At 44.7% G+C, this 27,092-nt stretch overlaps 1 protein-coding gene across 1 annotated transcript; it reads left to right on the forward strand.

The window, feature by feature from the left end:
- The first annotated feature begins 805 nt into the window (after positions 1-805).
- Positions 806-21,946, forward strand: enc3 (ectodermal-neural cortex 3). Its single transcript, XM_084308889.1, has 4 exons — positions 806-1,062; positions 3,722-4,759; positions 4,875-5,648; positions 19,556-21,946. The coding sequence occupies exons 2-3, from the start codon at positions 3,734-3,736 to the stop codon at positions 5,619-5,621; spliced, it is 1,773 nt and encodes a 590-aa protein (XP_084165015.1). The 5' UTR covers positions 806-1,062; positions 3,722-3,733; the 3' UTR covers positions 5,622-5,648; positions 19,556-21,946.
- Positions 21,947-27,092: the final 5,146 nt, after the last annotated feature.

Raw genomic sequence — 27,092 nt, forward strand, 5'->3', positions numbered from 1 at the left:
TCAAGTATAAAGTCTGAACCTGTTCCATAGCCAATGGACTGGGAAAGACTTTATAGACACCGAGAGCACCACAAATCTATAATGGTTACATCTTTTGTCAAACACTAAATTAGAATAATGCTCATAAAAAAAACGTTCTGTGGGTCCACAAAATATGTCTGTTTGTGAGACTTACTTCTCTGGTTTCTGGCTTTGAGAGAGTAGCTCATGTTCACAAATAATTGAATTAATGAATGAATGAATGAAAACTTTATTTAACAGATTGCAGAATGGGTACAATACAGTACGGCTCAATACACACAATTGTTAAGGGGATGCAGACCAGAGAAAGACGTTTGTCTTGTTTACATCAGGGTCCCCAATTTTCAATTCATAGTGACATTTATGACATACACAACATATATGACATCATGACATTTATGGCATAGGGACATTATCATACATCATGACATACAGGTATATAGTACTGTTACATTTGTGAGTTGACATATATGATTATGCAAATATACAGTAGCTACTGTTGCGCTTTCCTAAACCATGGAAATAACATATAATTGGAATTCTAAATGTATGCATTTTACGACCAATCAGCAGAAAGATAACATTCCTGTTATGAACACATACATTATTAAGTTAGTTGCTAAATACATTTAGGGAGACAGATTTCTAGGATGGGAGATATTTCAACTTCACTATTGGATCATAGCATTGCTACTAGGAGGAGTGGGAGGGGAGGAGGAGCCACAGGGAACACTAGCGGTGCCTTCGCTCTCCTGGCCCCGGAACACAAGTGACTGTTCGTCTGCAGGCTGGGTCCATGAAGCTCCAAAACTTTATAGTAAACGCTTTTTACTTGGAATCTACGTCGTCAAGGCGAACGACACCAATGGGTCAACAACATTCCATATGTTTAGGAGATAAGCGTATTTTAAAGTTTCAGATTTTGAAAGCAGTTTCGTCGCAATTGTGAAATAATAACCAACAATAGCTGAAGAGAAGTTACTCGGGGAGAAACCTCCGAATTTCGCTTCGCTCCGACAGCGACCAAAAGAAAGGATTTCGGTAAGAATTCCAATGGTAATTAATTATTGTTGTAGTTATCGATCACCGAGGTATGCGTTTGTTTGTCATGTACCTAACTTCCGAAATGTAATGACTTTAGTTACATCCGATCCTTTGATCTTCTGCTGGGACTTGCAATAGTAGCCGTGAGTGTAGAGGAGGCTAAACTCGGAGGAAAGATGAGCGCACGCTGGATCGCTGACCGGTTTACATTTACTGCACAGAACCAATTTGATTTCACGCTGCGTTGGGTTTAGATCCCCTCCACGGAAGTCTGCAGGGTTCCTGTTTCTGTGGGGCTTAAATAGCAAACATAAATCTAAAAACATCATCATATTTTGCAAACGGAAGTGTTTCTGTAAAAAGAGTACAGTGTGCAGACTGCAACTATAGGCTATACCGGTAGGTTATTTTAATTTCTTCCTAAAGAAAAAACAGTTTTGATTGATATTGTAAAATGTATGTGGAAAGTTAATGATGAGCATTTTCTTTATTTGATAATTATCAATGTAATTTATTACATTATGATTACTAGGCTCGTATATATAAACATTATCTCATTTTAGCCAATTGCAGCATGCATGTCTAAACACACCGACAAGGCGATTATCAAAACAGTGTTACAGTTTCATCTGTTGCACAATCCTTACATAATTCTTTTTCCTGAAGGAGCAGTTGGGAGAAGTGTCAGATCTTATGTGGGCTTGAAAGCTTTGCCTTTGGCACCTTCTTGTATTCAGTGGCTTGGAGTGTACTGTTGGTGGAGGAGGTGATTCATATAGTCGTGACTATGTTATAAACGGAGAGGAGAGATGAGTCAACTCACACCTGGTTATTATCGTTCATTACAGACTGTTTTATAGGGAGACGGAGCCTGTATTGATTGATCTTTGTCCCGGGTTGATCAGATGTCATAATATAGTTTCATACCATGCAATGTACACACAGCTACACCCTCTATTATCTATATATCCTCTACCTCTCTCTCTCTCTCTCTATATATATATATATATATATATATATATATATATATATATATATATATATATATATATATATATATATCCTCTCTACATCTATATATCATCTACCTCTATATATCCACTACCTATATCCTCTACATCTATATATCCTCTAAATCAAATCAAATGGATTTGTAAAGGCCCGACAACACACGTTAATGTCCCCATGGGCCGTACACGTCTTCTTTAAACAAGTCAAGAAGAAACATCACAATAAGTAGTCAAGAACAAAACAAGAACACCATAAGGTGCACATTTTTTTAAAATAAATGCAACACTCCTGGGCCATTCAAGGGGGGATCTCCCTTCTTAGATGTCGGTGATAGTAGTGTTGCAGTAAAAACAGGCGAACAGTTGGTAAGCATGCACTCATGTGCGTAGTGAAACACAGATGAGTGCATGCAATAGCAACTGAACATTTTGAAAAATTAAAGACAGAGCTGATAGCGGATCTATTTGAGGCACGGGGGCGGTGCAAAGAGGGTCGCGTCCTCCCTCTACATATATCCTCTACTCTATATCCTCGACCTATATATCATCTACATCTATATATCCTCTACCTATATATCATCTACATCTATATATCCTCTACTCTATATCCTCTATCTATATATCATCTACATCTATATATCCTCTACTCTATATGCTCTACCTATATATCATCTACATCTATATATCCTCTACTCTATATCCTCGACCTATATATCATCTACATCTATATATCCTCTACCTATATATCATCTACATCTATATATCCTCTGCTCTATATCCTCTACCTATATATCATCTACATCTATATATCCTCTACTCTATATCCTCTACCTTATCATCTACATCTATCTATCCTCTACTCTATATCCTCTACCTATATATCATCTACATCTATATATCCTCTACTCTATATCCTCTACCTATATATCATCTACATCTATATATCCTCTACTCTATATCCTCTACCTATACATCATCTACATCTATATATCCTCTACCTATATATCATCTACATCTATCCTCTACTCTATATCCTCTACCTATATATCATCTACATCTACATCTATCCTCTACTCTATATCCTCTACCTATATATCATCTACATCTATATATCCTCTACTCTATATCCTCTACCTATATATCATCTACATCTATATATCCTCTACTCTATATCCTCTACCTATATATCATCTACATCTATATATCCTCTACTCTATATCCTCTACCTATATATCATCTACATCTATATATCCTCTACTCTATATCCTCTACCTATATATCATCTACATCTATATATCCTCTGCCTTAAGCTGGCTAGTAGCTCCTATCACCTCCCGGTCTAAAGTCCATTTTCGATGTCTCACGGCAGAGATTAACACGTTTATGGTTTTTATGGTTCTTCTTATTCATCAGCTGTTTGAACACTGTGTTCTATGTCCCCGGAAAGGGAGTGTATTATTTATTGTCTACTCTGGTAGCGTTCACATCAAAGGGAGCGTGGCATAATTTTTTTTAAGTTCTTCCTCCTGTGTCTGTATAAAAACATTCAAAACAAATGGAACAGACTGGTAAACAGAGAAACTCCAGACACAGATGTTTTATTTACACCCCCCCCCCCCCCCCCCCGCCTTCATGTCCTTATCCAGGTCCACGTCAGGATGTCTGTAAGTAACCACGAGAACAGGAAGTCCCGGTCCAGTTCCGGCTCCATGAACATCCATCTGTTCCACAAGACGACCCACGCCGACAGCCTGATGACCCAGCTCAACCTGCTCCGCAAGCGGAGAGTCTTCACCGACGTTGTCCTGAAGGCGGGCAACCGGACCTTCCCCTGCCACCGGGCCGTCCTGGCCTCCTGCAGCCGCTACTTTGAGGCCATGTTCAACGGCGGGCTCAGGGAGAGCCGCGACACGGAGGACGTCAACTTCCACGACTCCCTCCACCCGGAGGTGCTGGAGCTGCTGCTCGACTACGCCTACTCGGCCCGAGTCCTCATCAACGAGGAGAACGCAGAGTCGCTCCTAGAAGCCGGCGACATGCTCCAGTTCCACGACATCAGGGATGCTGCGGCTGAGTTCTTGGAGAAGAACCTCCACCAATCCAACTGCCTGGGCATGATGCTTCTGTCGGACGCCCACCAGTGCCAGAGGCTCTATGAGCTGTCCTGGAGGATGTGCCTGGCTAACTTTGCCTCCCTCTACAGGACGGAGGACTTCCTCAGCTTACCCAGAGACAAAGTCCAGGAGCTGATCTTCAGTGAAGAGCTGGAGGTGGAGGACGAGAGCCTGGTGTACGAGGCTGTTATCGACTGGGTGAAGGCCGACATGGAGCACAGGCACAGCGAGCTGCCAGAACTGTTACGCTGTGTCCGTCTGGCCCTGCTCCCCGAGACGTACCTGCTGAAGAATGTGGCTTCAGAGGAGCTGGTGATGGGCCACAAGGTGGGCCGGGAGATCGTAGAGGACGCCGTGCGCTGCAAGATGAGGATCCTTCAGAATGACGGTATTGTTACAGGGTTCTGTGCCCGACCCAGGAAGGTCAGCCAGGCGTTGCTGCTCCTGGGAGGACAGACCTTCATGTGTGATAAGGTCTACATGATCGACAACAAGACCAAGGAGATCACCCCTAAGACGGACATACCCAGCCCCAGGAAAGAGTGCAGTGCCTGTGCCATTGGCCATAAGGTATGTGTGTATTTCATTTGTCCTGGCTATGCGCAGTGTTGCTATTGCTGTTGTCGTGTTCACCGCCTCAGAAATATTCTTAACGAAGTACCTTTTTATCACAATATTCTTTCAGGTCTATGTAACCGGAGGGCGTGGTTCTGAAAACGGAGCCTCAAAAGATGTCTGGGTGTACGACACGCTGCACGACGAGTGGTCCAAAGCGGCGCCGATGCTGGTCGCCAGGTTTGGACACGGGTCGGCGGAGCTGGACCACATGCTGTACGTGGTCGGGGGACACACGTCTCTAGCGGGCTCCTTCCCCGCCTCCCCGTCCGTGTCTCTCAAACAGGTGGAGCAGTACGACCCCCAGACCAACAAGTGGACGTTGGTGGCTCCTCTCAGAGAAGGCGTGAGCAACGCCGCCGTGGTGGGCGCCAAGAACAAACTCTTTGCCTTCGGGGGAACGAGCGTCAACCGGGACAAGTTCCCCAAGGTCCAGTGCTTTGATCCGGGCGAGAACCGATGGACGGTGCCGGCTGCCTGCCCGCAGCTCTGGCGCTACACGGCGGCGGCGGTGGTCGGCAACCACGTGGTTGTCATCGGCGGCGACACGGAGTTCTCCGCGAGCTCCGCCTACCGGTTCAACAGCGAGACGTACCAGTGGTCCAAGTTCGGCGACGTGACGGCCAAGCGCATCAGCTGCCACGCGGTGGCGTCGGGCAACCGGCTCTATGTGGTCGGGGGCTACTTTGGGGCTCAGAGGTGCAAGACGTTGGACTGTTACGACCCCTCGTCAGACTCCTGGGACAGTGTGACCAGTGTTCCCTACTCGCTCATCCCCACCGCCTTCGTCAGCACATGGAAGTACCTCTCGGCCTAGAGAGAGACCAACCGACGAGGCTCTTTGGTGAGTATTCTATTTTTGATAGATATAGCACATCTCAGTGATACTATTACTTTCAGTGGGGTGAGTGAGATGGCATAAAGATGGCCCAGTCAAAAAATTATCTCTTCATTAGAATTCTTTATTTTGATAAAACATTTTAATAAGCTCACCACTGACTGTGCACGGCCCAGTGGAATGTGGGTTAGTTTGACTCTACAAGGCCGTTTGAAATCCCCCCCTAGCTGTTGTCACGGTTTCCCGTGGTTACAGTTACACATTATCTAGCTGCTGTGTCAGCCGGGTGTTGGATAAACACAGAGAAGCCTTGGTTTAGAGAGCAGGAGGAATGTCAGACGGAGGAGGGTGGGAGCACCAGACCTCAGTCACCGACGGGAGCGAAGCACCGAGGCAGGGAGCAGGCCTGTGCTTGTCGGGGATATATAGGCAGCAAGCAGGTAGGCAGGGTGCCCCACAGGGTGCCCCACAGGGCATGCCCTGGGAAGCAACGCCGACTGCTATGATGAGTCACCACTTTAACCCCTAACACTGCCACACTACCAAAGTGTTAACCCTTTCACTGCGACAATACAGAGAAGGTTAACCCTTTCACCGGCCACACGACAAAAGGGTTAACCCTTTCACTACCACACCACAGACGGTTAAAGTGAAGGGGTTAACCTTCTGTAGTGTGCGGTAGTGAACCGGTTAAGGTCCATCCCGACGAGTGTCTGTTTTGAAGTTATCTGCTGGGGTGATACGGGGATTTGGACTGATAACGCCGCCCACTCTCCCTCTCCGGCGCTGCTCAAAGTGATGCAGACGGGTCCGCGAGCGCTTCAGGAATTCGGGAGGGGAAGGACGAGCGGAAGGAAGGATCCATGTCGGAGCTATTTGAATGTGTCCCCCGTTCCAGACTGACTGGACTGTAACGTACCGTGTCTGGAGGGAAAAAGGATCTCAGCCGTTTGGCCCGAGGGAGAATGAATCCGTCTGACGGAACAACAGGTGGCTGCCTTCACGGCTTCATGTCCTCTTCACTCGGATAAGAGTTGATACATGATTTCCTGAGGTGTTACATTTCAGGCAGGAGAGGGACGGGGGGGATTAGATGGAGAGAGGAAAGAGAGCGAGAACAAGGTGATATTTAGCTGGTTGTTGTGACGTGCGGGTGGTGGTGGTAGGAGGGCTGGTTTAGGTTTCATGTCTCGCGGCTTGTTCTGTCCTCGGTGCAGTAGATATGGAAAAACAAATATTTGCAGTCAGTGACGAGGTATTTGAGATCTACACTCCAGTCATATTTTGGTTGTCTCTTTATCAGGGTGGCCTTGGGTCCTTTCACATTTACTAATAAAAGGCCTTAAAACATATTAAATGGTCTTAAATACAGTTTGGAAATGTTTTGTCTTTGGAGAACACAAGGGGTGAATTTGAATGCCTTCATTTTCACTAGGCCTGCCACGATAACAAATTTTGCTGGGCGATTAATTGCCCCCGAAAATATCGCGATAAGCGATATTATTGCGACCGGTTAAAAAAAAAATTGAGAAATTTATTTCCCAAAACTTTTATTTTGAAGCCCACCGCTCCGTCTTTTCCGGTTTAAGACTTTTATTTTGAAGCCCACCGACCGGACCGGAAGTATTGTTGCGATTATCCTAGCCGACAACTTGTCTCGTCTGGTTGTGTTTTTTAGTTTTAACGTTAGCTACTAACGTTAGATGCAGCTACTACAGGCAATCAACGATGAGGAGGACGCGTCAAAGCCGTATATAATAGAATAGCTGTGGTGCGTAGGCACTGCAGCACGACTCGAAAACGACCCGTTATAATAAATTAATTCATGTTTAACTTGTCCCCGTCTCCAGTGCTTTGACTAGCCCCACCCGTTCATTGTAAACAATGATGCATGTAATTGTATTAACGTTATTCTGTGTTATTCTAACGTTACACTACAAATAACGCTACTTGGTTAAAAGGAGCAACACTATTGAGAAATGTAGGTAAGCTAAATATGTGGCGTTGCTACTGCCCCACGGAGCTCCCGTGCTGTGCTCTGTAGTAACGCCAGCGGCCAACCCACACGGAGAGTGACTGACAAGGGGCACTGGTTCCGCCTCATTAAAACAAACGCGCAAATAGCAATTAATCGCGCCCGTCAAAATCATTGCATTCATTTTAATTATCGCGGCAATTAATCGATTTATTGCTTATCGCGGCAGGCCTAATTTTCACGGTACAGTCTTGTTGTTCTTTTGCTATTCTTCGTTCTTGAACTTTGTCCCTGCTGACCACTGTACTACTGACTCTCACTGACCATGAGTGAGAAAATCACATCAAGGCAAAACAATGACTTTGTAATAAAGAGGCTTGTGATTGGCTGGTAGCCTGGAGCATCTGGCATCATCTCTTAAGTTATTTTCATCATATATTTGGCATCATTTACTATATCAAATTAATAGATTAATTATGTATTCTCGAGCCAAAATATTGTCCCAAAGCGAACAAAGGAGCGTGTTGTCTTTTATGAAGCTATATGAATTGTGAATAGATTCACTGTGCGTTTCATGAAAAGCAATTTGTGCTCTTGGGTTTCTGCTGTGCTCCTAGTTCAAAGTGCAGCTCAGTCCCGGGTGCCATGATGTGCCAGTCATTCAGTTAAGAAAACAAATACTGATAGTGGAACTGGACTGGAGCAAAGGGGAACATGGAGCCTACTGGTTTCACTGTGTTTGTTTTTCCATGAACACACAGTAGTTCAATCCCGTGACTAATCCAAGCCAAAGGAAGGCCATTTAGAGTCTAGACCAATGTTCAGATGACTGAAATACCTGAAACACAAAGGCGGTTTATCTTCAAAATATAAACAATCTGACTTGATTTGGAATCTATTTCAATTTTAAAGACCTCATTGCTTTTATCAGAAATGTCTACAGTTGCACATGTTGATGAGAAATAATGTTGCATTTTAATAATTCTTCTGGGGTCAATTCAGTAGGTTTTGGATAGGCTAATATCACACGCTGGCCTTTCTGTGTTGGAGGAAAATAGGACCATTTTAAAAAGTCCTCCTGGGGCGTCTGGGTACTAGTATAGAGGTCTAAGTACTCGCCTACCACTGCAAGAGACCGGGGTTCAATCCCCGGTAGCGCCGGTACTTCCGGCTTGGTCAGACCTTACTACAAACACAATTGTCAGTGATCACGGGTGGAAAGCCGGTGGGGGTATGAGTCCTGGTCGTCGCAACAGTGACTCCTACTGGTCGGTCAGGGCGCCTGTCCAGCAGGGAGGGGATCTGGGGGGAGATGGCGTGAACTGAAGTGAACCTCCACGCGTGCTGCTACACTCTCCCAGTGAAACTCCTCGCTGTTGGGTGAAAAGAAGCGGCTGGCGACTTCACGTGTATCGGAGGAGACCGTGTGGTAGTCTAGTCTACACACTCCCCAGACCGACAGGAAAGGGCAGCCCAGGATCCTAAGTACTCCATTGTGCGCTTTTGACAGCAGGAGAGCAAAGCAAGCGGAGTCGACGGAGAAACGGCAGTTTCATATTCGACTTCTCTCTATGTGTGGATGAGTCAACACACTGGGGAGAGTCGACCGCTTGGGGCTACTGGTGTGAATGACTGATCTTACACTGGGCTGTGGGTTTCTGCGCTGGGCTTACAAGTCGGCTGGGGTGGCGGTGGAGGAGACAGACAGACTGGCTATGAAAGATCAAGGCACCAAATCCTTGTGAGCTCTGAGCTGCAGTAGCTCCAGTCCTGCTGCTGCTGCTGACTCTCTTTATGTTTAATTACAGCTGAGATGGAAAAAAGCTCAGATTTCCAGAAGCCCTTTGCTTGTTAAGCAGTCCTCCTAAACCCTGCTGCTCTTGACGCCACAGAGCTGAGACGCTTGTGTGTCCCTCTCTCACCCGTGACAGGGGACCAGAGAGGAGAGGGATGCCAACAACAGAGAGGGAGAAGGAGGGAAGACACACACACACACGCTTAAACAGAGAGAGGGAGATGGGTAGGAGAGCAAGTAAGAGAGGGAGAAGCGAGGCTATATTTTGCAGTGTTTTAGCAGCCAAGGCTAACGCCTGACTAAAAATACTTGTCACTCTAGTCAACTTTCAGCTGGGGTCAGAGACATAATAGTGTGTGTGTGTGTGTGTGTGTATTTGCCTTTCATGTTTATATGGAGCTGAAAACCACCAGTCAGTCAGCTGCTGCAGTATTCACTAGTGTTGTTTGTGTTTTCTTTACACAGTTATGAAACCACTCTTGTTTCCCACTCACAGAACGCACGCACACAACACATGCACATGCAGACGCATGCATATATATATATATATATATATATACACACACGCACACATATCGGCTGCCGCAGTATTCACTAGTGTTGTTTGTTTTTCACAGTTGTGAAACCACTCGTTTCCCATTCATAGTACTCTTATACACACACGCGCACAGATATATATATATATATACATAGTTACATTACATACATACATACATACATACATACATACATACATACATACCGGTACATACATACACAGGCATGGCATTGCTGGCATGACTCTCCTTTAAAAAGCCAACCATCCTTATTCTAATTTGGGAAGAATGAAGGTGTGGCCTGGACGGACCTCCATTAGTAATGATTTGTTAATGGTGCCCTGCGGTGGAGGGGTTGTCCTGGCAGCTTGGTGGGTCTGTGAGTGATCAGTTTGTCACCAGCTTGTTTCCAGCTCTCTGCATTCCCCCAGATGCGACTTAAACCACAGAACCCACTGTTGATGGAAACATATTTGTAAATGTGGGGAGGATTCCGGTTGGATTTTGTTATGGTCCAAACGGGAGATGGACTTTATCAAATAGACTTAATGGAAAACCCATCGACACGTAACACAGCTTCACTCTTTGTTTTTCTTCATTTGACCCGCTGGCGCTGCTTGCAGTAGCTAGCTGGAGTTCCAGCTCCAGTTCCACTTGGTGGTCTGGTTGTTGGTGTGTAGTTTGTTTGACCATGTGTTTTTGGAGGTCCCATGCAGGACAGATTAGGGGGCTAATCCAGTGATGGAGGGATAGAGAAAGCTGGTGTAGGAGGTAGGGATGCACCGATACCAGGCTAAAATCAAAGCATTTGCTGCATTATTTTGATACGTTAACTCTCTCTAATGGAGAGACATTTATTATATCTCAATAATCTTTGTTCAATGACCTCAAAATGACGGTCCAAGTTTATACTGTTCATCAAAAAGTAATGGATTAGAATGGATCTGTACTCTGTATCGGCCGATACCCAAGGCCCAGGTAACTGTATCCGTATCGGGACTGAAAAAATGGGTACATCCCTAGTAAGAGGACTATTGTCAACCTGGATGTCCCTGCACACAAGGTTCAGCAGAGTCTCTTATCTCCCGTCAACCACTGAATCATGATGTCCCACACATGATGTTAGTTGTCCTCTCTGCCTGTCCCCTCCTCGGCCTTTTCATCTCCTCGTCTACCTCATCTCCTATCTCTCCCTCTCTCTCCCTCCCAACTCTCATCACCCCTCGTAAAAAAAAGAAATCGCAGACACGAGCCGTTTCCTTTTAATGGTTCCAAGCACCGTGAGACGGGGTCCACCTGGAGAGGGTCAGAGGGGTCACGGAAGGGTTCTCCTCTTTTCCCCAGACAGCTGCAGTAAAATGGAGGAGGTCAGTGTAGGATCAGTGCGGAGGAGGAGAGGGGCCCCCACACGCTCAATACTAATGTTTTATTAATGCCTCTCCCGGCTGCGAAGGCCACCAGGAACCTAGGCTGAATGGGCCTTTTATTGTGGCATCTGTGTACAACAGACCCCCCCCCCCTCCTTCCCTCCGTTTCTATCCTCTCAAACCCCCCACCACCCATACATACACACACACACACATACAGAGAGAGTGCATGCACGGCTTGCGCACACACACACACACACACACACACACACACACACACACACACACACACACACACACACACACACACACACACACACACACACACACACACACAAGACACACACAAGACACATACATACAGAGAGAGCACATGCGTGCCCACACACACACACAAGAGTGACAAGACACATGCATACAGAGAGAGCACATGCGTGCATGCATACACACACACACACACACACACACACACACACACACACAATACGCATATAACAGAGAGAGCACATGAACACACACTCCGTGCCCTGAGTAATCAGTCTTCTACCACATTACAGCCTTCAGCGCAGCGGCTTAAATTTGCATAACCCTAATAGGGTTTTTATTGGCCTTTTCTCCACGCTGAGAGTGACAAAAAGGGAGAGGGTGGAAAGATGCTTGAAGTGGCTGAATAATCGGCCAGACTAATTTGATTACCCTTTTTTTCTTTTTTAAATAGGAGAGAGAGATGAAGCATCATACAGTAGCCAGCTGGGGTTGGTTGGGAGGGGTATGCCTGCCTTGGTAATTAATCTGAACGATGCTATCTTTACCCCTCTGAAATGGAGCTGGAGAGGCGGGTATTCAATCACAACGGTCGCTCTTTGTCCCCGTAGCTCGTTTGCAATCCAACACTGGGGGAATAATGTTTGGGTTAGAATGTTGTCAGGCGCCACCAACAACGCTAAGTCACTGGTCCGTGTGACTCCATGAGCCAGTGGTGCCGCCCACTCTCACTATACCCCGAAGGTGTAAACCTGATGTATATTCATGAGGTAAATTAACGGAGCTATGTGATTAATACGTCAGTCGATACAGCGTAATTGTAGTCGGTCATTAGCAAACATGGCGTCGTTGGACACTGGGGACAGAAAACAAAAAGCAGATTAAACGCAGCCTCTGCTGTGGTGCCTTGTGGGTAATTGGGTTTCTTCAGGACGCCGATGAGCAGACGGGGTCAGAGGTGTGACGCAGGCAGGGGTCAGAGGTGTGACGGATGCAGGGGTCAGAGGTGTGACGCATGCAGGGGTCAGAGGTGTGACGCAGGCAGGGGTCAGAGGTGTGACGCAGGCAGGGGTCAGCCTCAGAGGTGTGACGCATGCAGGGGTCAGAGGTGTGACGCAGGCAGGGGTCAGAGGTGTGACGCATGCAGGGGTCAGAGGTGTGACGCATGCAGGGGTCAGAGGTGTGACGCAGGCAGGGGTCAGAGGTGTGACGCAGGCAGGGGTCAGCCTCAGAGGTGTGACGCATGCAGGGGTCAGAGGTGTGACGCAGGCAGGGGTCAGAGGTGTGACGCATGCAGGGGTCAGAGGTGTGACGCATGCAGGGGTCAGAGGTGTGACGCATGCAGGGGTCAGAGGTGTGACGCATGCAGGGGTCAGAGGTGTGACGCATGCAGGGGTCAGAGGTGTGACGCATGCAGGGGTCAGAGGTGTGACGCAGGCAGGGGTCAGAGGTGTGACGCATGCAGGGGTCAGAGGTGTGACGCAGGCAGGGGTCAGAGGTGTGACGCATGCAGGGGTCAGAGGTCAGGTGTGACGCATGCAGGGGTCAGAGGTGTGACGCATGCAGGGGTCAGAGGTCAGAGGTGTGACGCATGCAGGGGTCAGAGGTGTGACACAGGCAGGGGTCAGAGGTGTGACTCAGGCAGTGTAACGGACATCAGCACTTTGACCACATCTCGGTGCCTTTGATGCAGGTGTCGTTGTTTTTGATTTATGTGACCCGGCCCGGAGGTGCACATGCATTACGGTTTGTGTGTGTGTCCATGCATTACGGTTTGTGTGTGTGTCCATGCATTACGGTTTGTGTGTGTGTCCATGCATTACGTTTGTGAGTGTGTCCTGGCCTAGTGGCATTTTAATCCCTAGTGGGCTGGTAATAATTTAATTCTGTTGGACCACAGGAAATGAACGGATGACACCTGACCAACACTAGTGAACCAGTTCCATTATGACTAGAAGGATGACACCTGACCAACACTAGTGAACCAGTTCCATTATGACTAGAAGGATGACACCTGACCAACACTAGTGAACCAGTTCCATTATGACTAGAAGGATGACACCTGACCAACACTAGTGAACCAGTTCCATTATGACTAGAAGGATGACACCTGACCAACACTAGTGAACCAGTTCCATTATGACTAGAAGGATGACACCTGACCAACACTAGTGAACCAGTTCCATTATGACTAGAAGGATGACACCTGACCAACACTAGTGAACCAGTTCCATTATGACTAGAAGGATGACACCTGACCAACACTAGTGAACCAGTTCCATTATGACTAGAAGGATGACACCTGACCAACACTAGTGAACCAGTTCCATTATGACTAGAAGGATGACACCTGACCAACACTAGTGAACCAGTTCCATTATGACTAGAAGGATGACACCTGACCAACACTAGTGAACCAGTTCCGTTATGACTAGAAGGATGACACCTGACCAACACTAGTGAACCAGTTCCATTATGACTAGAAGGATGACACCTGACCAACACTAGTGAACCAGTTCCGTTATGACTAGAAGGATGACACCTGACCAACACTAGTGAACCAGTTCCATTATGACTAGAAGGATGACACCTGACCAACACTAGTGAACCAGTTCCATTATGACTAGAAGGATGACACCTGACCAACACTAGTGAACCAGTTCCATTATGACTAGAAGGATGACACCTGACCAACACTAGTGAACCAGTTCCATTATGACTAGAAGGATGACACCTGACAGGGGCACAGGCTATGCTTGCTTGTCCTGGTATGACAGTGCCCCCAGCAACTTGAAAAATAGACTTCAAACTGCCCAGAACAAGCTAGTTAGGATAGTCCTGCAGCTCCCCACTCGTACTCACTTAGACCAGCCCCACTTCAACAGCCTAGGGTGGCTCAGGGTGGCTCAGGGTGGACAAAAGAGTATCTATGATAAAACTGTGCCTAGTCTATAGGATTTATAAAGGGGAGGTGCCAAGCTACCTTCACAATTACTTCCAATATGTAAAAAAGCAATCATAGCCAATTAGCCATGAAACCAGAGGTAGAGACACAAACATAGTTCTGTTTAGATTTAAACTAATTTCGTACGGCCAGCAGACCTTCCTTTACTCAGCTGCAGTTCTGTGGAACAGCCTGCCCAGCAGCATTAACAGGCCCCCAGGTTAACTAGCTTCAAAAAGTATGTACGATCATGGCTATCGGCATAGGAAAGAGAGGGTAACATATCTATTTATTATTATTTTATCTTCAACTGTATATGCATATTGTATCTTAATGTTTTATGTTGATGTGTCCTGTTTTTTAATACCAGGGACCATGATGGAAATAAGTGCTTGCATTTTACCATATTTTTATCCCTTGGATGATGTCTCTCTAATCCACAATAAAATCAATCAATCAATTCCATTATGAGTAGAAGGAGAACACCTGGCCAAGCCTATTGAACCAGTTCCATTATATCTGTTTGACCCTGTGGTTTCATTGGGTGAAGGAAACAGGCTACTGGTACATTGTAGGAATCTACGTCTTCTCCTTCAGTAGTGGTCGTCGCCGGTCACTCTTACGTACCCTCACTATAACGTAGTTTCAGATATGGGTGAGACTCGAGGTAATACACACACACACACACACACCTACTCTGTTTTCCCCTGGGCTGCTGACAGGTAATGTTGAAGACGTGACTGACGTGACCTTTAGTGAGTGTCTCCACCTACTCGTTGAATTTACAGACGGCATTTTGATCCTGGCTCTCGTGCGCAGTACGTGCCTCTCGTTTGCTCTCGAGCTGCGACCGCGCGGGCGGCTCTTCAACGCCAATGCGGTGTTTGCAGCACACATGTGAAAACCTCTTGCCACCCACGGTGCTATAGAGATCCACTTCTAAATATAAAGCTGCAGCTTGTGTGTGTGAACCAGTGATATGTGAGGGCTGGAGCGGGGACCAGAGTGGCGCGGTATGTTAGACGCAGTGTGCTGTTCATCATCTGCACTTGGGAGTGATTTTAAAATGGCAACAGATCTTAAAAGAGGAGCGGGCAACCACACACACACACACACACACACACGCGGTAGCGATGGAAACTTCCATCAGGCTTGCTGTTGTATGTGACTAGGGATGGGTACCTTTCACATTTGAACCGATACCGGTACCCAACGGTACCTTTTTTCGGTACTTTAGTCTCAAGAAATTAAATTTACCTACCTCAGTCGTAAAAAAGAAAATCCAAACTTCAAATAACTACAATTTCGACTTGTCATTGCTCCAACTGCTTTGTTGTTGAACCTAGGTAAGCATATATTGTGCGTGTGAACGTTGACACGAAAAGAAAAAAGTAAAAAAAAAAAAAGTAAAAAAAAAATGAATAAAGATTTTTTTCTTTTTTTTTTCTTTCGGTTTCTCACTTGATTCGATACTCGGTAGTACCGACGTGTTTCGGTTCGGTACCTCAAAAGTACCGAATTCGGTACCCATCCCTGTATGTGACACGTGTGCTGCTCGTGCTACTGTTGGAGTCAGGAGGGGTCGGACCACACTACACCCTAGAGCCAGAGTTTACCTGTAAACAATACCATAATACAAATGGGACAATTCATCCTGCATTTTTATTTCCTATGGACTGGTCGGGTCTCTGTGTGTTCTCCTATTATATAACAGTGTAGTGTGTAAGCAGTAGGGGTGGGAATCACCAGTTTATTTTTTTTTAAACTTAAATTTGTATTAACATTTATAGACAAACAACACTTACACAAAAATGGATCCCATAACGCAATATGAAAGATTGCAGTGAACATAAATGGTTACATGAATAGCATTGTTGGTTGTATGTTTCCCCTATACAGTTGTTTTTCCAGGCACTTAATACAAAGACTGATTGTATACCGCCCTTGAACAGGTATAGACCAATTTAATACCTACTCCAAAGGATTAGATACTGACTAAGGTAAATATGTATGGTATGGGTCCAGTGACCCTCCTTGAATTTCTTTCTTCTCTTATCCTTCGCCCTTTCTATTTCTTTTATACTAAATTTCTCTTTGCCTTTTGATTCACCCATTTACAAACCACATCTTCCTTGATTATTAATACAACATTGTTAAACAGACATAAATAATAAAGTACAAAAAATGTAATACAATTGTAATACCCAAAAAAAAGAAAAATAAAATCAGAAAATACTAACTAAGTCAAAAGTGTGTGACATGGGTTCAGAGACCCTCCTTGAACCTCTTTCCTCCTTTACCCTTCGCCCTCTTGTGATGCATTTGGTTCTTCCTCTGTGATGTCGTTTTCGTTCCCCTTGTAATCCTCCCACTTTCCCCATCTTTCTACAAATTTCTCTTCCTGTAACCTCAGCATGTGTGTTATCCTCTCCATATACTGTATCTCCTCCACTATTCCTACCCATTGTGCTATTGTCGGTGGGTCTTCTTTGTACCACAGTCTTGTTATTGCTTTTCTGGCCGCTATCAACATTATCTTTATTAAATATTTGTCCCCCCCCTTGTATTCCCTCATGTGCCAGTCCTGTTTGTGGTAACCCGTATCCTAATATTCTGATCATTGCCTCCCCTATCTCCTCCCAATACCCCTTCAGCTTCTGACATCCCCAGAATATGTGCGTGTGATTTGCCCCCTCCTTCCCACACATCCTCCAGCATGCTCTTTGTGTTGGTGCATATTTTCCCTTCAGCTCTGGGGTTATAAAGAATCTGATTATGTTTTTCCATCCAAACTCTTTCCATATCCTCGATCCTGTTGTCGAATGTTGCACCTCGCATATGTTCCCCCATTCCTTCCCTGTTATTCCTATCTCTAGTTCTCTCTCCCATTTCTCCCTTATATAATCGGTCGTGTGTCCCTTGCTGGTCATTATAGCCCGGTACAGTGCTGATATTACCCTTCCTTTCGGGAATCACCAGTTTCATCACGATACGATATCGATTCTTTGGACAACGATATGATATTTTCCGATATCACAAAGTCTGCCACGATACGATACGATTAGATTCAGGTGCCTGCGATCGATATGAGACGATATTATATGCCCATTTAACACAACCAGTAACATTTAAATCAACAAAAAAAAGGCAATGGAAATATCATTTGACATTTTTATTTTTGAGCTCTTCCAGACATTTAAATGAAAAACAATCTATTGTTTTTAATACAAATAGACCTCCTGTTCACTGCTTTTGGTTCGTTTTTCTTTTTTTTCTCGATATTAATATCCTATTCACTGTCACAGAGCTGTATTTTGGCGGGAAAAGGCATATTGGGAGTCTGAAGGTGCAGTACTGGCCAGATCCTGGTAGTGGCGCTGTCTTGAGAATGCAGTCCTTCCCAGTCCCTAATGGACCTCTGCTGTTCGCTCTATGGCTCTATCAGCTTAGCTTAGTTAGCTTACGCGACGTGGGCATAAAGGAATGGCGAGGATGGAAAGCATGTTAGATGCATTTGACCCGTTGTGGGGAAAAAACAACAGCCACTTATTTCGGGTCGCAAAATAGGCGGATTCTGAAGCAATGCTGTCTAACGTCTACACACAGAGATATTGTTGTTGCGACCGGGCGGATATGCTCACCAGGGGATTTTCAAAATAAGAGTATCGCAATATGAATCGATATTTTTACGTTGCATCGATCCTATTTGATAATTGATAATAGATCGATATATCGATCTGGATCGATGTATCGTCCCACCCCTAGTAAGCAGTGTGCCTGTGACAGTCAAAAATATATATTCTTTCCAACTGTTGCTTTATCCTGGCCTATACTTTTAGCATAGATTGTTGTAACCTCATGTTGCCTCTCTGCTAGCGTACACATTCCAGCTGGCTCTCGAGGTGGTTACACTGCTGCAGTGAGTGTGTGCGCTGCTGGGATTTAGGCAGAGTGTGTCAGTGACAGTAGCAGATGCTCGTGGATCAGCAGAGGCTTCGGCAGTATCGGCCAGCCAGCCTTGTCAGCCAATGGTAATGAGATCTCATTAGACTAACCAAACATCTCCCCTACAGTAGCTAGCAGAGACTGCCTGTAGCTGTCGCGCCTCTCTTGTGTCTGCTTCAGGATATACGCACACACAAACACACACACACACACACACACACACAAACACCTCACCCTTCATGTATCCTGACAGAGTAACCTTATCATTAAAAAATATGCAAATCAGGTATGCATTCCATGTCCCCCCCCCCCCCCCCCCCCCCCCCCCAAAGAGCCGTTGGAACATTCCATCTTAACAGCAGGGGAGGGAAATTAGATGCAAAAATATCTCTGAGGCCACAGAGAGAGACGGGGATGAGAGAGAAAGAGAGAGAGAGAGACTCAATCTCTGAAGCCCCAAAGACTTTACCACAATGTATGCATGCAGCGCATAACTGGTGCTCAACATATTTAGGACTCCCAAATCGGATGATAAGTAGTCCTGAATAAAGCGCTGCCATCCAGATTTATTTTTGGATATGCATTTATTTTCAGGCTGAAAAGTGAGATTATGGTTTTCCCTGTCTATATACTGCTCACTATAGAGAGTGACAGAGTGCTCCTACGCCCACACACTCCCATATCCCTCCCTCGGTGACGGAAATGGCCGAAGCCGCCTAATCCCACATGCCAGGAGGACTTTATGTTAAATAATGCCTTGTCGCAAAGCATTATTAATGCTACGTGGGTACGCCTGATAATAGGGCTTGGTGATAAGCTCATCTGTAGTCTGGAAGACTGAGGCGTCTGCATTCCTGTGTCTGTTCCCTCAGAATATTACAGGCCGGTCTCTTGGTCATGTGGCAACGCTTCACAGAACTCTGGAGGATTCTCATGGTGCAACTTCTCAAGAGTTCTTCAGATGCCTAACTCTCTCTCTCTCTCTCTCTCTCTCTCTCTCTCTCTCTCTCTCTCTCTCTCTGTCACCCTCTCTGAATCCCCCCTCTCCCTCTCTCTCTCGCTCTCTCTCTCTCTCTCTCTCCCACAGATCAGTGGTGGTGTCTGGAATGCAGGCGTGTGTCTCCCTTCCTTGGCTGTGGAATGCTTCAGGGGTGCATGGAGGAGGAGGAGGGGTGCGTTCCAGCCGTTGGTCCATCCTGCCTGAATCACGTGTCTTGGATAGTTGGAAGAGCAGGGAGGCCCGGTGGTGGTGGAGGAGAGAGAGAGAGAGAGAGAAGGCCCAGAGACCAGACCAGAGGCCTCTCCTTCCCTCTGCCCACCCGATCTGTTTACCTCCCGGCCTTCTTGTGTAACTTTCCCATGTAGTGGCTAGCCCGAGCCGTGCCGGCTGCCGTGTACACTGCACAGCACAGCACTCTCTCTCCACACAGCACACTGACCTGAGATCAGATGGACAGAGAGCGTAGCTATGTGCTCTGGGCAGCCGGAATGCCGGTCGGCTTTGCCGTCTTTCTCTGCTTCCTGGGGGTTGATGAACCGTGGAGAAGCACTGTATGGCCCCCGGTGCTGCTGAACTAACAGGACTTGAGTGTATGTGATCTGAGAGCGTGTTAAAGACACTGTTCATCAACAGGACTTGAGTTACGGCTGGGCGATATAACATAACGATAATTATTGCGATATATTTTAATAATTTATATCAAAACAAAACAAAAATCAGTGCAACAGGGCAGTTTTAAAACCAGAGACAGTGGACAGACTTGTCTTTCTTGCCTGCAACTTAAAGTAATGGCTTTGCTTGTCCAAATGACAATACTGACCAAATTGAGATATATTTTTCTCTTGTCCATTTATTTTGTTTGCTTTCTAATTTAAAATACAGTTTGAAACCGTCTGTAGGCTATGTGTGCTAGCAGAGCTAGTCTCCAGTCGCGAGTCACGGTGCACATGTGCGGTGGTTTGTCCACCAAAAAAGCGCCAAAAGATAGAAAATAAACTAGCAGAGCCAGAACTGTTCAACTCCCCTGGAGCCACAGCCAGCAGAGAAGCCTGTTTACTTTCGCTTTCAAACCAGCTGCAGCCTGAGAACTGGAGTGTGATGGGCTGTAACACTAAAGATGGCGGCAACGACAAAGAATTGCTGCAAAATAAACATACATCTGTTGTTTAAATAATTTTTTTTATTTTTTATATATATATTCGATTTTTTTTCATATCAAGTGATATGATATTGTTATCGATATCGTGATATCATTTTTGGCCATATCGCCCAGCCCTAACTTGAGTGTATGTGATCTGAGAGCGTGTTAAAGACACTCTTCATCCTCCACAACGACTCTGTGTTGCAACTGACTGGATTGCGATGGCATCAGCAGGAAGCCATTTGTGTTTGGATTTGTGTAGTAAATGACTGAAAAGAAGCACACCTGTAAATGCACCCTCGTGTTGGTCTGGTTCGTTCTCCCCCTGTAACACTGGGCTTTCTACTGTTACTCAGGTGTAATTTATTGGACTGCTGATGGACTGAATAAGGCCACGACTGTGGCTTGGTATAGGAGTAGGGAGGGAGGGAGGTCCTTCTGGGAAGTGTATGATTTTGTGCAGCGAAACAATCTCCCTCTGTATTTTTAGACATTGGGACTCTAATTTCCCTCAATTTTGGTCAACTAAATTTGTATCTTCTTCCTCAACTTATACAACGCTTGCTTGGCAGAGAGAATGTTATCTGTGGTGTTTGAAGAAGATGTGTTACTATTTCAAGTCACAACTTTCTGTTTTTGTGTCTCAGGGTTATGTATAGTTTTGCTTTTGTCTGTGTATATATATACACACACATACACAGTATATATAGATATACATTACAACGGTGTGTTTTCTGTTCTAAAAGTTCCCTCAAAGCTCATATTTTTAAGTACTTATTTTTGTGAATGTACTGTTGTGTGAATGAAATATATTTAAAGGTATCTTCAACCATTAATTCTACAATATCAAGAATACACAGTTATCTTATTTAACATTTTGCCAAAAAACGAATTACCCAACTGAAGTACTATTGTGGACATTGATAACTATTTGACCAAGTCTAAGTGTACCCAAGCTAGTTCATGGAATATTTAAACTTTTCTTTTTCTGTTTATAATGTTAATAGAAACCTTCTCTGTATATTTGCTTTGTAATTAATTCAATTTGTAGAAGCCTTTTGATTTGCACATAATCTGTACAAAGAAATCTCCCTTTGTCTTAATTTTTTGTATCATTATTTTATAGCCCAATGTGGGTAACGTTAGCGTGAATAATCCAAGCAGTTTTGTAGCAAACTTTTGAGTAAATTTTCTTCACTTGCTTAATGTGCATAGATTCAGGAGAAGTCTTTGCTTTCATATATTGAAACAAAACCATTGATAAAACACCACCTGTTACTTCGTGTCAAAGTATCTTGTTAATATTCTTGAAAGTTGTAACTTGCCAATAAATCTCATCTGGTTGGAAAAAACTGATATTTGGTCTGTTTGTCCTTTTATTTTCCTGTGAATGGGTGGAATTCTGCAGCTGTGGCACTAAAACAGCGTTGGCAGCCATATAATCACCCAGGTATGCTGCACATGCCTGGAATGCTTCCCAAACACGGGGTTTCAGGCCCTGTTTCATGTACGTGGTTCAACTAAGTCGATCAACATGTCCATTATCCAGCTTCAGTTAACCCGATGTTCAAAGCCGGGATTTTCCTGTTTCACAAAGGAGGATTCAGTCTCGTTAACTCAAGCCAGACTTGAGAGTCAGGCTCAAGTCAGGCTAGATGCGCGCTCCCGTTTTAGGTGGAAAGCCAGCACGTATCGATGGCAGAGACCCTGATTCTCAACGGCATTGATTGATTAATTGATTTAAGACTTTATTGACAGATTGCAATAGGCTCAATCGCCTCGCCGACAAGTTAAATGCGTTATCTATAGGCTAATTCTAAGTCCCTCATTACCTCAATCAATCAGATTATATTTCTTTAAACTTGCCTGCTGGATTGAATAATCAAATGAGATCTTGCTAGCGAAAATTATTAGTTAACTGTTATACAGAATTACGATACGGCTCTCTTACCCATTGATTGATGTATAGTCAATCTTTTACTTATCTTCTCTGTGGTGTAACGGGTTCTTCTTTTGACTTTCACACGGACGACCGGGGTTCAAGGCCCTAGTCTTTTCCTTCTTTTTGCAATATAGGAATAATTCAATTTGGTGCACGTTGAGAGCTATATAAAGAATGACATCCTCAATGCATGTAGATTTATAATATTTTAACTTAAAACCAGGCTACTTTGGCGTATAATCATTAATATTATATTCAAAAAAATCATATTGGAAACACGGGGATTTGAACCCCGGTCGCTGAATTGGCAGGCATGAGCACTACCGCTGGGCCACTGGGCCAGATGGGATAAATTCATTGTTTATACATTAATGAACGAGAGACCCGTGTTTAGAATATCCGTTGTTTTGAATGAAGTTTATCTCTTTATCCTCATTCATTAATGTGACGTCAACGGCTCATTCAATTTCTCAAATCCGTCAAACAGCGCATCTCATCAGACATCTTAATCCCAGTTACAATTAAAATAACCACATCATGTGTACATCGCACGAGCGAGCGCCACCGTCGCCACGGTATATATAACGTGCATTATTTAGGACAAAGTGAATTTAATATCAGCATTTTGGGTCTATTTTACATTTCAAAAGCCCCCTCTGGAAGAATGGAGCACAAAAACGTAATTCAGAATGGTATAATGCAGATCGTAGACTGTGGGAATAGTTTCAGGAAACGGGCTGTCACTTCTTTGCGGGGGCGTGGCGATAGTTCAGGCTAACTTGAACTTGAACTCTGCTTTCGAGCAGGCTCAAACTTTTGGATATGTTGTCATGGTGATTTGGGAAATCCAGGTACATGAAATCGGAAAGTCAGGCTAACCCAGTTATCCAGCTAAAGTTATCCGGCTAACTCGGTTATCCCGGTACATGGAACGGGGCCGGGCAGACCGCTATTTAGTATTTACCAGCAAAGCCTGTCTCCTTCCTCCGTTTTGTCTGTCTCATCTCTCTTTCTCTCTCTCCTCTCTCCCCTCCCTCTCCTTTGATTCAGTGGACTGCGATTCAGTTGAAATAAAGTTGACTGCCATCTTCTGAATTCATACTATTCAGACAGGAAGTAAGCAGGAAAAAAGTTTAATTCGTCTGTTATTTTAAACATTTTATTATATCGCATTATGAAATTAATGAGAAAAAACAAACAAGCAAGCAAAATAAATACCAGGAACAAGCCAAAAGGAATTGCATCCCATTGCATATGGATATGAGGAGGTTTAGGATCATGTTTTTAAAATGTCCAAAGGATATGAGTGTTAATTTATTTAGGATGTGTTCTATAGCTTAGGGGCGGTCAGGTGGCGTAGCGGAGATTGCGTTTGTCACCAACGCCGGAGACGCTGGATTTGCCTATTCGAATCCAGCTCTCGGCGTTGTCACCAGCTTGGCTGGCCGTTCACACTAATACAATTGGCAGTATTAGAGGGTGGGAAAGCTGGTGGGGTGGGTCCGGGTCGTTGTAAACAGCGACTCCTACAGTTCGGTCGGGGCGCCTGCTCAGCGCGGATAGGATCTAAGGGAGGTAGTGTGATCCTTCCACACGTTACACCCTCTCAGTGAGAGTCCGCGCTGCCAGGTGAAAAGAAGCGGTTGATTGGCTAGACGTGTGTCAGAGGAAGCACGTGATAGCCTCCACTCTCCCAGACCGACTGTGGGGGGTAAGTGCGCAGCGACCAGGAAGGGGATTGGGAATTGGCATAACGACTAACATTGGGATGGGAGAAAATCGGAGGAAAAAGGAGGGGGGAAAAGATAATAAAAAAAAAAAAAAAGGATGTGTTCTATAATTCCTACACATTCATCATGTATTTGGAGCACAAAAAGGAAAGGCAGTGTTTCCAAGTTCAGAATTAGCTTAGCATCACTAGAGCAGGTGAGATGCAGTCCAGCCCAACAGTGATGTGATATATGGTGGTAATATAGAGAAGACCACCCAACCTTTTCATACAGGATGCAATGATGAGTACCATAAATCATATATCACCAGTAATAAATCTAAGGGTGAAATCATATACCAAATCCAGGAACCAGATGCATGTATATAAATCACATTGCCATAATCCAAAACTGACAACATTTTGTTGTAATTTTCTGACAAGATTATCTATATATTTTAATGCATATAAATTGTAAACAGGGCTGGTCTAAAATGTATTGGTAAAATTGATCCCTATGGAACACCTTTTGGTCCTTTTGTTATTGAAAAGAAAGTAAAAAAAAAGAAAAGAAGATATATATATATATCAGAATGGATATTCCCCAATTCTCAGAGCGGTAGTTCTGAAACTAGGCACATGCATTTGTTATCAAAAACTAGAACAGGTGCTCATTAGTTGGTAATAAATATTTCCCCCCAATGAATGAAGTACGTATGGCATGTATACATATGTTTTTATGTCATCTCTTGTGGCCTTTTCAGGATGCGTTTGAGTCACAAGAGCTTTCATGCCATTTGTTTTCATTGAGATGATGTGCCTTTAGCATCAGGCTACACAAGTTGTTTCCAATAGGTAGTCCACAATTCGAAACCAGCAACCAGAAGTCTGCAAATCATATGATTTCTCAAAATGTAGCTAGGACACTAGCTGGTTATGATGTACAATTCATGCTGATTTCAATGGTGAAATCCTTTAGACACAATATATCATGCTGCTTTATGATGATTTGTAACAAACAGCTCAACTCTCTGTATTGTACAAATTGTCAGGTCAGTCATCCCTGGCCATAAGAAGACATACATTGGTATTTGTTTGTATACAAAGCCATCCTGGGGCAGCTTCCAACTTACATAAGCACTTTACTCATTCAACCAAGAGGTGGACATTACAATCTGTTATAACTGAATTTGGGAAACATGATGGAGCTAGAGTCCATCATTGGAATTTATAATTAAAAATAAAATAAAATTGATGCCTTCTTGCCATGCACATTGCATTTGTAACTCTCTGCCATGATCTCTTGATGGGATTTGATCATCATCAAAGATTAATATTAATGGCATATCTATAGCAGATGACATGAATGAGACCTATTATAGGTGCAAATAGGATACTTGAAACTACATCTCCTGAGATGTACCATACTGTATGGTCTGCGGCAATGTAGAATCTCATTGACCTTGAATGCCAGGATGAAACGCCCTTCCTTCTACCCAAGTACACATCCCCCTCCAGGTGCAATTCAGCTCTATGGCAGATTGTGTGGTATGGGAACACACCCTCTCCCCCTCTCTCTGTCCCCTTGGCACATCACACAGACACAAACATACAAATCATATCCCTCAAACCTCAGAGAATGTGCTCCCCCTGCTCCGCGGCAGTCAGGTGTGATCCCTCCTCCCTCACAAAAGTTGTTCTCCGGTCGGCCAGGTTCGCGTGAGAAACGCCACACGCCAAAACGGAGAGAAAAGGGCCGTTAAGCGGAAAGAAGGGCGGTTGGCACATTCCTGCGTGCAGGCCGGCGAGTTGGAGGGAGGGAGGGAGAAAGGGAGAGGAAAAGCACCCTTCTTGGGTGGAGGGAGCTGGTCGGAATGTCACGCCCGGGGACACATCAGTAGAATGGACATTCCTGTTCATATCTGTGATGCCCTGATGAATGGGCTGACCTCTACACTCAGGGTACCTGTTGGATGTCTCATACCCGAAATCAACCCAACACAGTATCGTGACACATTCTATGTATCTAGTTCTCTGTTTGGACCGGAGCAACAAACTACATTCCTCTATCAACCAGCTACAGAGTTTCACCAGCCAACTTAATGTCTTGGCAGCCAAAGTAATTATTATGATACCAGTATTAGATTACTAGTATTTGTCCATTGGCTAGTACACATTTCAAGGCTTGGTTTGTACTGTAAAACTAGGATTGTGACAATAGAAAGTGTATTTCAACTGCTATGGTCTGATGAAATGCTAACATGAATATTTTTGTTATTCATGTTATTCAATTATGCATTTTTTTTTTGACAGCTTAATCCTTGTTGAGTATGTAGGCGGCTTAAGGGTTTGTTTGTGCCCTGTTTAGGCACTTGGCAGAATGTGGTTTTATTCTCTGGAGAAACAGTAGACATTGAGGAAGGGAGGGGAGCAGAGACAGAGAGAGGGAGGCTTGTGGCCCAGACGGGACTGTCTGACCCTGTATGATTGAACGCCTACCAAACACTGCAACTGGGTGGTGAGAGTAAATCAAACTCCTGAGTCGCTGGTCTGGGTAGACCTAGAATATTCTGGAAATAAACTCCCAACATTTATAGAATCACGCCTAGAGTCCATATGTCATCCTCTGTCCAGTTCTCTTTTCCTTCCTCATCTTCCTCTTCTTTTCCACGTGGAATCCCTCTGTTGTTCTGCCTCAGTGGAGATACTTTTCTTTTAGTGATGTACTGAGATTGATCTGTGGATGGATGGATGGATGGATGGATGAATGAATGGTAAATGGTGCATTTATATATAGAATGGATGGATGCATGGATGGGTGAATGGATGGATG

The sequence above is a fragment of the Notolepis coatsorum genome (genome assembly GCF_963971535.1).
Source record: "Notolepis coatsorum genome assembly, chromosome: 2".
In the NCBI taxonomy this organism is placed as follows: Eukaryota; Metazoa; Chordata; class Actinopteri; order Aulopiformes; family Paralepididae; genus Notolepis; species Notolepis coatsorum.

Bases quoted from the DNA above. Each gene is read 5' to 3' on its own strand.
- enc3 (XM_084308889.1), top strand. From the start codon at position 3,734: ATGTCTGTAAGTAACCACGAGAACAGGAAGTCCCGGTCCAGTTCCGGC. The intron at 4,760-4,874 runs GTATGTGTGTAT...ATATTCTTTCAG, and splicing joins CCTGTGCCATTGGCCATAAG to GTCTATGTAACCGGAGGGCG.